Raw genomic sequence first — 15679 nt, forward strand, 5'->3', positions numbered from 1 at the left:
CAACAGCATTTCTACATTAACCATGTGTTTCTGTAGTCCAGCCCCGTCTCACACATATAAAGCTAAAAAAAATCTACCTGTTTCAGGATTACTCTGTTTTCCGAGATTTCCCTCCAGATAGTTATGGAAATACTACATATCAGTTTCTGTTTGTTTACGCTGTTCCTTTACACTGCCTTTTGATGTTTGTGTTTGTGTATAGAAGTGATTTAATCCAGGAGAGAGAGAGAGAGATTGAGGGGGAGAGAGAGAGAGAGCCTTCCTGCCTGCATACCTAGCTGTATATGTCAATAAGTCTTGCGTTGTCAATTGGCTCCGTTTAAACAACAGGAAACCACGAGTCATTAACTTCACAACAAGCTGACACTGAGGTGTGTGTGTGTGTGTGTGTGTGTGTGTGTGTGTGTGTGTGTGTGTGTGTGTGTGTGTGTGTGTGTGTGTGTGTGTGTGTGTGTGTGTGTGTGTGTGTGTGTGTGTGTGTGTGACACTTCCTCTGGATTACCACATTTCCTTCCCACAAACCATAAACACACACTCACCGACACAAACACACAGGATATATGTACAGCTTCACTATAATTACAGGAGTTAAGTTTTCCTTCATTAAGTAGTGTTAAATTAATATTAAGCCTCCCAGACCTCAGTAGCCATCCTTCCTGTCTTTAGAAAGATTAGAAGACACAACAACTCACATGCAGGACCATGCCTGCTCTGACAGTTGAGGTGTTCTCATACCATTTTTTTCCTTCCCGGTACCGATTCAGATACCTGGACTGCCGTACCGGCCCATACTCAGTACTGATCCGTGCTTTGAAAACAAACTATCTGACATGCATCTTCAAAACATGTCAGAGCAGCAGTGAAACTTTATGCCTCACTGTGGCCACAAAGAGCAGCTGGCAAAACAATCCAACACATAAACACACCCTGCCAGAATAATTTAGAAAGAACAAAGTGTCTTTTTCCTTGAACTTTATCCCCATAATACTTTTTTTGAACCCGTTCAATTTAAAATCAACAACACTGCTTACATTGTTGAATGTTTTATTCACCCCTGTTTCTTGTTCATTATCAGCTTATTATTATCATGACAAATGTGAAGTTGGTCAGACATCATAGAAGTGGTTAGTCAATATTGTCCGTTACTAACTGACTCTAGTTTATCATTGTCATTTTTATCAATGAAATGCTTTAATGTTGGTTTGACTCATGAGCTTCAAGGTTATCTGTGCACCTGAAGGACTGAGGTCATGTTTGAGTTACCACAGTTTCCTCACTTGCTTAATATATTTGTTTTTTTCTTTTCCATAAAACAAATCATATTTGTAGACTAGTATGGGAAAGCACATTGACATTTTTCCCACATACAAACTCCGCCAAGTACAAACTGGAACTGTGTGTGATCAAATTTACTCAGACTGTTGATCTGATATTGTTCAGATTGTTCTACCTCTTATTTCAAAACTTCCGTGAAACTTTTTCAATCAAGGTTTTGTTTGGTTACATTTTTACGTGTCATAAACAGAAAAAATATATATCTTGTTAAGTTAAATCGTTCCCATACCGATCGAAAAAGGCCTCCGATAGAGTCCAAAATACTGGTATCAGATAATATGCTAGTCTAAGCATCAAAGCGTTATCAAGTTATCACATAATTTATCAGCTCATTTACGCTAAAAAGGACCAACAACAACACGTCACTCGCTACCCGACTTGTACGTCCTGCCTGTTCAGTACTGCACATGTGCAAACTGGTACTACACACCTGTGGTTTAACACTCTCATTCAAACTATTTTATCCACGCTATTACTACATTGTGAAGAATAAATCTGTTCACTTTAACTGTTAACCTCAGGTTGACAGCACAATCTGCTTGGCTAAATAACATTATGCAAGGTTCATGGTATGTTATGTTATGTAAAAATTGGTATTTTGTGAAGGTTAATTATAACTTTGATGTGTTTAAATGCAATATTTGAAATTCTTAAATATAGTTGTTTAAAGGAGATGTTTTTTACTTCAATATAAAATAAATAGTAGAGAGGGAATTATGACCTGTTTAGCTTCCAAACACCACCTCTAAGCAGTTTATATTATATAATTAGAACTACTAATGCCAAGATTTTTTTTTATCACAGCACTTTTAACATCTCGAACCATTTCAATTGCGTGTTTGTATGCCACTATAGATAAATAACCACTATAGATTACAATAACAAAGTAGAAGGATTCTGGATTGTTCCAGGAAGGTGATGAATGTGTGAGTGTGCGTGTGTTTAAAACACTGGTATCAGATCGGCACTGCTTATCGGAAAATACCTAAGTTCAGGTACTGGAATAAGTATCCAGAGGGAAAGAATTATATTGGTGCGCCTGTATCTAAAAGCAACCAGAGATTGGTTATACGTTTGACTTGAAAACCTGTAGTGTGTTTGGGTATTGGCTGCGCACACATACACACATACTCACACAAACACACACACAGGTTGGATTTAGAATGCTAAAACCCACATCCTAATAGGTATGTATGCATGATTGGGAGTAAGGTAGCGTGGCGGTACAATGTGAACAACCTCTCACAAGCATGTAACAAGGCACTAAAGTGTTAACTTTCCGTGTGCTCGCACCCTCCCAGTGCACACATACACAAGGTCAGCTGAAACTTGGGCACATGTACGAACACAGTCATGTTTCACCGTCTGACTCACCTTTCTGTCCCTCCATCTCCGTCATATCATATTTCTCTTGCTGAGTGAGTCACCCTGCCTTTAAAGCTCAGTTTCAACCCCACAGTTTCACTCACAGTTGATGGACTATAATCTGTTTGTCCCTGGCAGCAAGCTTTTATGTTGTGGGTGTGTGTTTCTAAATTCCAGTACACTTTTGTCTCCAGGGAGCGAAATTTGCCGCCAAAATAGTAAGCTTGAAGGTTAAGTAATGTTTAGCAGTGTTAGTGATTAAACCCTGAGGAATGCCCTCTTACCCCATACAATTTCAGTCTATCTACCATTAGTGTCCCTTGGGTTTTATATGAAGTTATATTTATAGTCAGCTCTGTAACCCTTTCGAAAATCAGAGGAATATTTCTAACTGCTATTGTTAAAATTTACTTTGCTACCTTAATACACTATTTACAATGTACCATCATATAATCATTAAAAGAGCTGGGAAAAAATGAATTTTGTTTTATTTATTTTTTGGGAAAAGTTATCTTTTAAGCTCCTATTTGTGACAACAGCCTCACGTAGCGTAAGCAAGCTGGCTTCTTGTGTGCTTGCACAAAGTCTTTCAAAGAATAATAGTGACATTTAAGAGGTGGTATAGAGAACACATAGGAAACAATGGATACAATGATAATGGTTGTCCTTTTCAATTTTCTTTAAACTTACTATTTTATTGCATACAGTTACTCGGCTTGTTTACTTATCTCTTTTTTTGGTGATTAGTCAATGATTGAGAAATGTAAAAGTTGTATTGTATATTTGTTTACCTTATCTAGTTTATAATTAAGTGAATAAAAAATTGAAATTTGCTTTATTGGCTAGATAGTCTTCTCAATGTCTGACTGATTGTCCTGTCGGATTTATCAAAGTTGTTCTGATGTAGCTCATTTTAATGGAGAAATCCCACATTAAAGGGGCACTAATTGATTTTCCTTGGCAGGTTCTTCCTCACTCTCAAGGAAAGCCCATATGATGCTGTTCTTGGGCTCTAGTGACTGCAGCTTAATGATTCATTAAATGATTAGTTAGTTAAAAATAATTAGTCAGTTAATTACCTGTCTTACCGAAAACAACCAACTTCACCATGAATCTTAAGTCTTTTCCTGATAACAGAGTGTTCACCCTGGTTTTATGTTGCTTCTCCTCCTCTGTTGTGAGAAAGCTGATCTGAACACATCTGACAACCCCTCAACTATGAAACACTTTCAATATTCGTCATTTTTGACAAAACCTTCTACTTACTTAAACATTTTATTATTTTGGAACATCCACTTATATCTCCCTGTATTCAAAAGAGCAATACAGTACAGTAGTTCTTTGTTGAAGCAATTTATGTAATTAGCAACATTTCTAGCATGCTGCAGGTGAGCAGCATGATAGAGAAAACACGAAAAAGCCGGCACTCAAAGCAAGCCCAGCATTTATTCGATTCACGTAACGCTTTTATGTCCAGCATTTATCTGGTGCTTTGATGTTATCCATATCTCGCAGGTCACACAGCGGGATGGAATGATGAATCACATGCTGTGGGTATATCAATGAAGGATGGTTTAAATTGAAATAAAGTGCAAAGGTACAGTCCATTTAACGCCTGGCTAGACACTCAAGAGTGTCATTTGCAATGCAGCCCTTCTTAGGCAAAGATATATATGTGTGTGTATAAAATAACTGTGTGTGTGTCACTGAGTGAATGGATCTGTGGTGTCTGTGCATCCTTATTACTCCTCCCTCAGACTAATTAAATGTGTGTGTGTGTGTGTGTGTGTGTGTGTGTGTGTGTGTGTGTGTGTGTGTGTGTGTGTGTGTGTGTGTGTGTGTGTGTGTGTGTGTGTGTGTGTGTGTGTGTGTGTGTGTGTCATTACCCTTCTCCAAGGCTAATGAAGTATGCGTGTGTCTGCATGTGTAAGTGTGTGTGTTAAATTGAACTGCAGTTCTGCTCTGCTGTGTTCAGGCTGTTTCATTAAATGATAAAGTTTACTGATGACTCCAGTGGGATCATTATTTACTTGGCCGTCCATTCATTCCACAGCAGCCACCTCGATCTTTACAAATGACCCGGCACGTAGAAAGACAGAGGTTATTTTGCACTGCAGGTTGGGAGATAAATTACTTGGTATTCACTTAATGAACTAGCGGCATAGCCAACATGTTTACACACCCTGTTTGGACTTTTATCCAATAACAGTTGTTTACCTATTGCAAAGATAAAGAGATAGACTTTGCCTTAATAAGCACAGTTTTAAAAAAAAAAAAGGGATAATTATAACATGGACATCACACATTTTTGATGGTTATTTTTCCAAATATTCAAAACCAAACCATCTATGCCCATTAGTGATAAATATTAGCTAATGAGAAATGATGAGTGATTGGTGAAGATTGCAAAGTATGTGAGGCATAGAAGGAGACTGTTGTTAACTTAAGAATACTGTCATGGTCAGTCAAGTTAACATAGCACTACCTGCTTGTGTGTTTGTGCATGTGTTATGATTTCACCTGAGTATAACTTAAATAAAAAAACATTTCACACTCCACTCTCTCACCCCACAATATAAACTGTGAGAAAGCAAGGATTTAAGGAGAGAATGAGCGAGAGATGCAGGTTTAGAAAGTCTCTCTGACAGTTTGACAGCTCCTCTCGGTCCAACAGAAGCCATCACCTGTCTCATTCTCCCTCTTAACCAATCATTTGTCTGCCACTTCTCTACTCTCAGGCATTCAGTCGTTGAATCACTTTTTGAATCACTTTTGAGAAAAATGCCAGAATGCAACAACCAACTTGCCTCTTATACTCATTGCATTATATGGTATTTTTAGATGGGGTTTTTTTTTTTTCATCATTTCTTCTGCATTGGAAGCTGCAAACTGTTTTCTATGTAATCTATGTTTGTACGAATATTAACCTTCATAAACTGTATACATCAACTTATACTGATAGCCCTTCCAAATGTTTTTAGGTCATGGCAAGTGTCATTTAGGTATCCAAAGTCATTTTACAGTCATTGATTAGCGCCACAGTGAGAACCATTGTTTGGCTGTTCAGTTTGAAACTGTCCTAAATCCTCCTGGTATCTTGCCAGTCACCTGGCACCTCCTCAACCACTTCTGACAGTTCCTTCCTTCATCCGTGATGGTTGAAATGGTTGAGGAAAGTGAGCGTTAACCAAGCAGACCTCTTTCTCTTTCTATCTCTCTCCCTGTAAATTGAGCTGCTACATGACAGTGCCATTACCTACAGCTGCCACGACTAAATCAAACACTTAAGTGTCAGAGTGATTACTCACCCTCCTCACAAGTGCCCCTGTTCTTCACCCTTTTCTTAGGTCCCTTCTCGCTCTCCTTCAGGAGGGAACCATTTCTGTTATAAATATATTACACCGTGTGCATTCGATGCTTTTTATTTGCTTAGTTTACATAATAATAATATACATACAAGTATAGCAATCTCACAGCAAAGATACAACACATATATGAGGGTAGAAAATCACACCTTCGAACAAACAAAAGAGAAAAACAAATACCAATCAAGATGACAAACACAGAAAGAACTGCCCTTGATAACACAATGCAAATATAAGTTTATTGAACTCCACAGGCAGCGGTAATGATGAACATTAAAAAATATGTGACGTGTTTCTAGGTGCATTTTCTTGAGGTTTTGATCACATCTTCAAAATAAGTTTTATTTTCAGTAAATTGATGCAAAAGACATAAAGGATGACCTTTCATACTGCTGTTTTGCATTTTGTGTATTGGGTAGAGTGATATTTTACAGACTGCACAAGGTCAAGTCCATTTTGCTCGACTGTTCATTTTAAGCCAACTGAATTTTTTTAAATAATTTAAGTGAAATCTAGTAGCAGTTGAAGGCCCCTGACTCATTGACAGCATTTGAAGAAAGCCCTTTGTGCTGTGACTTAATTCAGAGGAAGTTATTTTGTTGTTCCAACACTGTATCAACAATTGTCTGGCAAAGTAACTATCAAGTATGTGTTTCTAATTTTCCTTTTACAATTTATTCATAGGGAAACATTGTAAGGTAGACACTGTAGGTAGACAGTCTTAAGGTGAGAGGCCTAAAGCCTTTGTGACATGAGTTGGCTGTGAATGTTAGTATTGCAGATGACAGATGCCCCTATGAGCAAACCCCACCGCGAATCTCCGCACTGGCATTGATTATGTCTGACTTGAACATAATTTTCACACAATATGTTGTGGATCTTCAAACTTGTCCTTGTAGAATTTGTTTTCACTCTCACCACAGCTGCTGCTCTAAAGCCGTCGGATTACTTGTTAATGTGATTTTATTAAAGGATTGAGTTTCCTCAAGACACCAACCTCCCAAAGTTTTAACATTTGACAACAAATCTCCCTGCAGTCCATCACTGCCTCATTCTTCTCATCACCATGTCTCTCTTTCCCTTTACCGTCCGACTCCTCTGCTACAGCGACTACACTGTTCCACACGTTATCATTTCAGAGAACACACACACACACAGCGCACTCACTGCAGCACAGATGGGTTGCATGGTCTCTTTCCGACAGATGAATAGGTAAATATTTACCTACCCAGATTGCCTTTCTTCCACTCTCATCCTTCCATTCCTCCACCCAACTGCTACCTCTGTACACCTCCATGCCACATTCATCTTTTTTTCCCCCTTGCTGTCATTTTTCAGGGTTCTTCTATCCCAATGGTCTTGCCTTCATCTTATCACGGGGGCCGCTCACAGGCATCTGTTGTGCAAACACGCTTGCATACACATGCACATATTTTGAATATATGATGAAGAGGATTGCTGTGTGTATAGGGAAACTCATATGCACATGCATGCACGTATGGGGGCCTCAGAAAACAAAGAGTTGATAATAATTTTGCTGAAGACAATGCCGTATTTTATTGAGCTTAATTCAACCAATTGAGGCAGATGGGGGACTGACTGTGTGCTTATCTTGCGTTTTAATTAAAAGACTTTAGTCTCTTATGAACACATTCTCCCTGTCTAAATGCTAACTCAGACTGGAGGCACATTCAGGCTAATGGAGGCTTCTGTCTTAAGGGATGTGCTTTCATGGGGCAAGAGAAGAAATGACAGGAACAAAGCACACACACACAAACCTATTTTCCTGCCCTATAATCTCTTCATTTTAGGAAGTTCAGGGTCTGTATTGTCTTTTTATTCTGAAGTAGCTACAGGAAGCGCAGCATTAGTCATGAGGCTAGTTACTTAATGCCAGCTTTTGATAAAATGGGTCCATCCTCCTTCTGTCTCTCTTCATGGAGGCATATACTTAACATATTCACCGGACGTTAGTTTACATTCCATTAAAACAGATCAGTCATAGTCTCAGACATTGTTAAACAGAGAGCTAATTGAATGTAGCTTCTATAAACAGACATTTAAGATGCATTTAAATATGCTATTTCCAGAGGCAATAAAGGTGATTAACACTGGAGGATTTAATTTATATTCTTCAGTTAACTGCTGCCTGTTATAAAATGTTGAGCTACATTTTCTCATACATAACTTTATTTCACAGTTATAAAGATTTATTTTAAACTTTTTTTAATTGATTAAAGTTGGCACACTGTGATGCCCCAGTCTTTATCTTTTTCTTTATTTAACTGTATATCACTCTATGCATCAATCCCTACTCTTAATGTGATGCTCACTGCATCTGTAACAACACTTTTCTTTTTTTTCCTTTTTGATAAAGAATACTCTCTTGGATATCTTTCTTTATCAATACTAATTGTTGTTCACTCTTTCTCCAGGTCTAACAAACCAGATACTATCTCATCTGACAGATACTGTCTGTTATTGTCCTTTTCACACAACAAAGAGTCCAATCCTGATCCATCAGTGTTTTTTGTTACTCTGCATCTGCATTCTCTGACGCAGCTAGTGTGTTGTATTTATGAATTAATTTGCATATATTACATCTTAAATTTTGCTGTCAAAACTGCACTAAAACTGTAATTGTGCAGTACACAAAATTGGATAAAATCAATAAATATGTTTAAAAGCTTTTTTTCATGATTAGAAAAAGAAATGTGATGGATGAAAACTTGATGAACATAAAACTGATGGGCTTGTTGGGTTAAAAAAAAGACAACACAAATCTCATTGACCATTAAAATAGTAAGTACTTTGTGACAAAATTCATTTTTTCAGTTTTAAGAATAGCCATTCTCCTGCATCGGTTTAATTATAAGCAAGTTGCGCTAACACCTTAACTGTCATCTTTCTTGACTTTCTCCTTTTCTGACTCTGAATCTTTGCCTCCATGTTCCTCGTACACTCTATTTTTTGAAATGTGAACAATAACAAGATACATTTCTCCACTCTCATTTTAACAAGGAGAGTATCAGTGTGGTTCTTGTTCATTAGTATCACACATCACACCTCCATCACCCTAAGATCTGGGAGAGACAGAGGTGTCAAAATGACTGTGTGTGCGCGCATGTTTTTTTTTTCCCTCTCAGCCTCCACCCCAGGAAAATCCACAAAAGCCAATTCACACCAGTCTCTCTCCCTGCTTTTTCTCTCAGTACTCTATCTCCATGTGTTACTTTGCACCCCTGGCCTTTTTTTTTCAGTAATGGTGTACATGTTCTTAGTACTGCTAAAAGAATGAAAATGACATACTGGCTACCTACAGTATACCTCATCACAACTACTGCCACCAAAGGGCCATTGCAAATTGGATATACTGGCCCTGGGGAGATGCAACAGACGGTTTATCTATTGAGGCCGGATAAAAAATTTGCTTGTTTGTTTACACTGCTAATTTTATCTACTTTGCCTCCTACTGTCATTAATGAAATAGCTGGGGGGGAGTCTATTATCAATGTTTTATACGTTTAAGACAAGAACATTTAATAGCAATAAATAATGTGAGTTTATTCAAACTTTCCTTGAATCCCTTTGGGAGAAGAATGTGTATGCGATTGGTTCCCATAACCTGCACACATTTCTTCTAATGTGGTTTCTGGACTTAATCCGCACACCTACAAAATTTTACCTACTGATGACCATAATGTGGGTATACATTGACACTGTAGGGAATCCTTGCTCCAAAAAATGAACTGTATCTTTCCATTCTTAGGCAGCTTTACTTGATTAATTAATGTAGAAAGCCCTCAGGCTGCAAATTGTCCTTTGTTTACCTAACAAAGTAAAACAATGTATTTTGTCTTTATATTATCAAGGGGTTGAAAACCACTGCTTGGGGGAGAAGTTAATTTTAACCACAAATAAAAAAAATATTCATGAATTCATCAATTTAACCATTCAATACTCAGAATTTTGTTTTTTATTTATTTGAGTGATTGTCAGGCAGATCGTAGAGGTCAAGGATGCCTGTGCCTGCAGGCCGATGGTTAATATCAATGAACATAAGCCAATTGATCTCATCAATAGGTCAGAGGTTATCATGGGGGTGCAGATGCAGGAAGAAAATGTAATCAAAGTTGCATCATGTGGTCAATTGCAGAGAAAATGTATTTTCCACTCTTTTCTTAATGTCTTTGTTGAGCTGTCTTTCACTTTGTAGGTCTGTCGCTAATGTGTGTGCATGTTTGTTTCCGGTCTTAATGTCTTACAGTTCACAGAATTTTCAACAAGAAAAGTCTGCTTATTCAAACTTTAAATTCCATTGCTTTTTCTGTTCTGTGTAAGTAGGATCATATACATTTTTTGCAACATCAGAAGTCAAATGCTTGTTTAAGAATTTGAAGAGAGGACAAGAGGAGAGATGTAGTGGTAAAAATAAAGATAAACTGAAAGTCTATAGAAAAAAGCAAGCCCAAATTACTAGTGAATGATACTTAACTCACTATGGTCTTTCTCTTCCATTCTATCCAAAGACTTTTCAATGAAAATCTGTTCAATTTTATATTACTAATGACATCATGGCCTTCTGTAGAAGACAGTTTGGCGAATAACACATTACATTAAGAGGGTCCAGTGCCTCTCCAATTCCACTTCATCTAGACATTTTTAGAAAGCATATTATCAATGGCTTGGCTTGCTTGTATTGAGAATTATTTCCAATTATTTCTCCATTGGATACCATTCCCATTCTAGCAAATGAATACACCCTAAAAAAACAGGCAATTTGAGTGCCAGCTTGTCACAAATAATTTGAACATAATTCTCATATTGCTTAAACAGGCCCTATTATGATATTTTCCGGGTGCATATTTTTATCTCCAGTTACAGTTACAACATGTTTACATGCGTTAATGCTCATAGTCCGCCATGTTTTTCTCATCCTGGCTGTCCTGCAGCACCTCTTCTCACCCTCTCTCTGAAATGCTCCGTTGTAGCGTTTGCTCCTCCCTCCAGAAAGCAAAGTATGCTCTGATTGGTCAGCTAGCCCGCTCTGTTGTGATTGGTCAATGTTTCACATTTCAAAAAACTCTTTTTTTCTGGAACTTAAGCTCCGTCTCTCTCTTTTGTTGTTTGAGGGCCAAACTAGCCGGAAGGAGTTTTACTTCACTTCCGTAACATTATGACCTCATAAAGTCACAGAAGTGAAGGAGAGAATTAAATCGAGCTGTTTCAGGCAGCTCATGAGCTTCTGAGGGGGAGGCAAACACCTTTTAGGCGTGGACTTCAGGTTTTATACTCTACGAAATATATATAACACACTAAAGAAGGGGGAAAAAGTGGAAAAGCATAATAGGGCCACGTTAATGGTAATTTGCAGCTACCTTAGCAATCACAGATGTTGTGTTGGGGCGGCTGTGGTGTAGCGGAGAGCAAGGTAGTTCTCCAATCAGAGGGTCGGTGGTTCGATACCCGGCTTCGGCAGTCGATGTGTCCTTGGGCAAGACACTTAACCCCAAGTTGCTCCCGAAGGCTTGCCATCGGTGTGGACTGGATGATGAATGTTAGTTAGAGTCTGAGTCTGATGGTGGCACCTTGCATGGTAGCCTGTCATCAGTGTGTGAATGGGTGAATGATATGTAATATACTACTGACTGTAAGTCGCTTTGGATAAAAGCGTCTGCTAAATGACTGTAATGTAATGTAATGTTGTTTAATGCTTTTTCTTATCAGGCATACTCATTGAAATTGTATTCCGAAATGTCAAAACAGCATACATTTCCTTAGGAATGTGAAGTATGTACTCTAGCTATAAATGGTTTTCTGACAGACATCCATAATTTAGTCTTGGAGCGCTTTTGCAAACCAACCAACTGCTGTCAATTTAAACAAAACACATAGAACCAATCAATACATTTATTCCCACACCCCACTGGTTAGATTAATCCAATGTACCAGCGGGTCAATTATCAATATTTTATGATTGGTAGCAACGGTTGCTAATCAGGGTGTGATTGAATAAATTAGTCCACGGGGAAAGGGTTTAGCCCTTTTAATGCTATGGTGAGTCATAGTTTTTAAAGGCATACATCAAGAAAATGTTAGAATGAAATGAATGTTGGAATGAAATGTTTTTTGTATATATATATTTTTTTTTATTTGTGAGATGATTCATGTGGAGTTAGTAACACAACAACAACATGAGCTCTAACAGATCATCTTGCTATTTCGTTGAAACACCAGAAGTTAAGCAGAATATTTCCCCAGTTGTTTTCAAAAAAGGTTTTACAACCAGAACAAAAACTTTGATATATGGCTTGATAAAATGTTCTCTCTGTCGTTTCTTTAGGGTCCCAGGTGTAACCATTGCTACAGATTTAATCTGCGGTTTTCCTGGTGAGACGGAGAAAGACTTCCAAGAGACAGTCGACTTGGTGAAACTCTATCAATTCCCCAGTCTCTTCATAAACCAGTTCTACCCCAGACCCGGTACACCTGCTGCCAAGATGGAGCAAGTACCAGCACATGTGGTGAGTGTAAACTAGGAGACAGAAGTGGCTTTACTACTAGTCATCTGACAAATAGGATTTTGGCTAAATTCTGCTACCCATACATACAAGTCATAGAGATGTGATTCTCATGAGGTTGCCACAAAGGTAGTACAATTAACTTCAGCTTACCACACAATTTAGGAAACAAAGTACATTTGAACAAGGCCTTGAATGGATGTAGAAACAACCTTAAACATCTGTTTGCTTCAGGAAAGTTTTGCCCGCTCCTCCCCTCAAAAAACCTGTCAATGAGAAGAAAAGGAAAGGAGTGCAATTTCACGGACTGTCACATCAGTGAGGTTCTCCAACCAGTACAGACTTTCATAAGCGCAACTGCTGCACAAGTTTGCATCTATTAATATAATCTGTCAATAACGCAAATTCATCATAATCATATTACCGTAAGCTTGACTATACATTTTTTTGACATTATACTATGACTTACGAGACTGAATTTTTTTAACACACTATTCTATGAAATTTTATGACTTATTTCAAAATATTATACTATGACTTTTTAACATTGTTTTAGTATTCTTTAATACTAAAACAATTATTCTTTTTTCCACATACATCATACTATAATTTTTAATGCCGTTTTTATGACTTTTCGATCACGCTATACTATGACTTTTTCCGACATACTATACAATTACTTTTTTAGTGACTTTTTTCACATACTATACAATTACTTTTTTAGTGACTTTTTCCGACATACTATACTATGACTTTTTTTGTGACTTTTTTCGACATGTTATACTATGAATTTTTCGACAAACTATACTATGACTTTTTTCGACATACAATACTATGACTTTCCGACATACTATACAATTACTTTTTTAGTGACTTTTTTCGACATGCTATACTATGACTTTTTTAAATGACTTTTTTAAATAACTTTTTTAAATGACTATTTTTTTAAATGACATTTTTTTTTTGATTTGACTTTTTCAGCTTCATATTTTTTTGGTGGGGCCACTTCCATCTATAATATAAGTGTAGAACCTAAATTAAATGCAATGTTGGTTATGAACTCGGAGACTCTCTATATCCCCTGCAGTCTGACTTATACTTTCTGCTCATTATATTTATAATGCTCATCTATTTACAAGTAATGATGAACAATACATATTTTTGACAAATGAAGTTCCGCTCCTTGTTTATTTAATTCTCCTTAAGAAGCAGAAATAATTACTGCTTAGGCTCATTCATAGTTAGTTACTTAGATCATTACCTTGATAGACATTTAGTCATGATGCACTATTGTGTCATGTTATCTAAATGGTAGCATCCATTTCAAAGATGTCGTGAACATTTGTTTGCAACTCAATGGAACAGTTCTCACATTCTTTGATGTGCTTATTAACCAAAGCATGCATGCTTCCTGATCCTGAAATGTTTTTATTTGACCTTTTCTCTTAAATTTGACCCACATTATGCTATAGGTTATACTATATATGTTCTTTCTCTTCTTGCATTTGCACTCTCTCACTCTTTACCATCAAAGTATTGACACATCTCTTTCAAGTGGAACACCTTCATAAGTCATTCTCTTTTCATCCTATGTCTTTTCATTCTCTGAGGAGAAGCTCAGTATGTCTTAGAGGGATCAGTTCCTGGACAACCACATCACTGCTTAGTTTTTTTCCCCTCACCTTTCATTCTCCACCATCTGTTTGATCCAACTTTTATTGTCAGTCTTTAGATTTCAGGATTTTGTCTTTTAGTTCAAATGAAATCATTTTGATAGCTAGTCTTAATTTTTATTTGAGTAAACAATAAAACACTGGTCATCTTAATGTTTAGATTTCACTTAATGAGTATATTTCTTCTTAAAAGGTGAGAGAGAGAGAGTCAGAACAATATGTTAGGGTCCTGGTAACCAGTACACCTGCTAAGGTGGTTAAAGCTGCCCACAACATCACATCATCAGTCAGCATGCACCTGTTCTTTCACACATATATACACACAGACCTACAGACAGATACACACACAGCAAGTGGTGGCAACTAGGCGACGTCTAGGCCATGTAGGGTTAGTCATTAATAAAGTGCACCAGATGGTTTGTCTGGAACACAACTGTGTTGAATAGCCACAGGAGGGATGGATGGAGAACTAGATGGAGTAGGAAGCTGAGACACAAGGAGGCCTGAGAGAGAGAGAGAGGGAGAGAGAGAGAGAGATAGGGGGGTAAGGAAGGAGAAATAATCTGAAAGGGAAAGATGGAGACTGTATGAAACACTGTTTTCAGTTATTTAATGTTTCCCAATTTACTGTACCTCACAGGACAGATCGATCCAAGGTGGTTTTAAACTTATAAGTGTAGGCATTTGAACATATAAGGTGGTTAGCCATGTCCATAGGATCAAATGTTTTGACAGCAGTGGACATTCTGTATGATGAGCTGGTTAATTGAACTGCAATACACTACATTCTCCAGAATACAAAGAGGCACAAACTGTCACAAGTATTGAATTGTGTAAGCGAGTGTGTGTGTTCTGGGTAATTGACAGGACTAGATAATGCGAATTGATGGGGTTGGTTTGAGAAAGGTTCACACATGCCTTGTATATCCTGCTAACTTTTTTTGTCATTGTGATTATTCTGTTGCATTATTGATATATTGCTTTGGAAAAATGTATCTATCAAATAACCTATATTATAGAAACTGAGGTTGGCTGAAAGAATAATTATCACAATGTAACAGTTACAATAAATAGCATACTCTGTGACTCTTGTGAGTCAGCTAATGTTGCCATGTTGGTTTTCATCTTTTGGCCCCATATTACTTGAGCCCCTAGTTGGCTGTTGAAGTAGCTACAACAAAGTAAAAAGTACGAAAAAACCAACTACTCCATTAGTACTAATATTTGATCATTGAACAATTTTGATAATGTTAAAATATATTTCATTTTAGTGTAACAAAAACAAATATTTTGGATAGATTTGCCTCAGTAATTCAGTGAGCGAAGCAAAGAAACCCCATCGAGTTAGAGCGTGTCCAGCTGCAATGTGGTCCAGGTGTTTCAAGCTATCTGTAGGTGTAACTTATTACTTATTGTAGTA

At 37.4% G+C, this 15679-nt stretch overlaps 1 protein-coding gene across 1 annotated transcript in view; it reads left to right on the forward strand.

Moving 5' to 3' along the window:
• The window catches only part of cdkal1 (CDK5 regulatory subunit associated protein 1-like 1), a 219117-nt gene that overhangs the window by 141154 nt on the left and 62284 nt on the right, over positions 1–15679 (forward strand). Inside the window, exon 11 of the mRNA XM_054621799.1 lies at positions 12409–12589. Within this exon, the coding sequence (XP_054477774.1) occupies positions 12409–12589 (181 nt within the window). The remainder of the gene's footprint in view (positions 1–12408; positions 12590–15679) is intronic.

Source organism: Anoplopoma fimbria, chromosome 20, assembly GCF_027596085.1.
Source record: "Anoplopoma fimbria isolate UVic2021 breed Golden Eagle Sablefish chromosome 20, Afim_UVic_2022, whole genome shotgun sequence".
NCBI classification, from domain to species: domain Eukaryota; kingdom Metazoa; phylum Chordata; class Actinopteri; order Perciformes; family Anoplopomatidae; genus Anoplopoma; species Anoplopoma fimbria.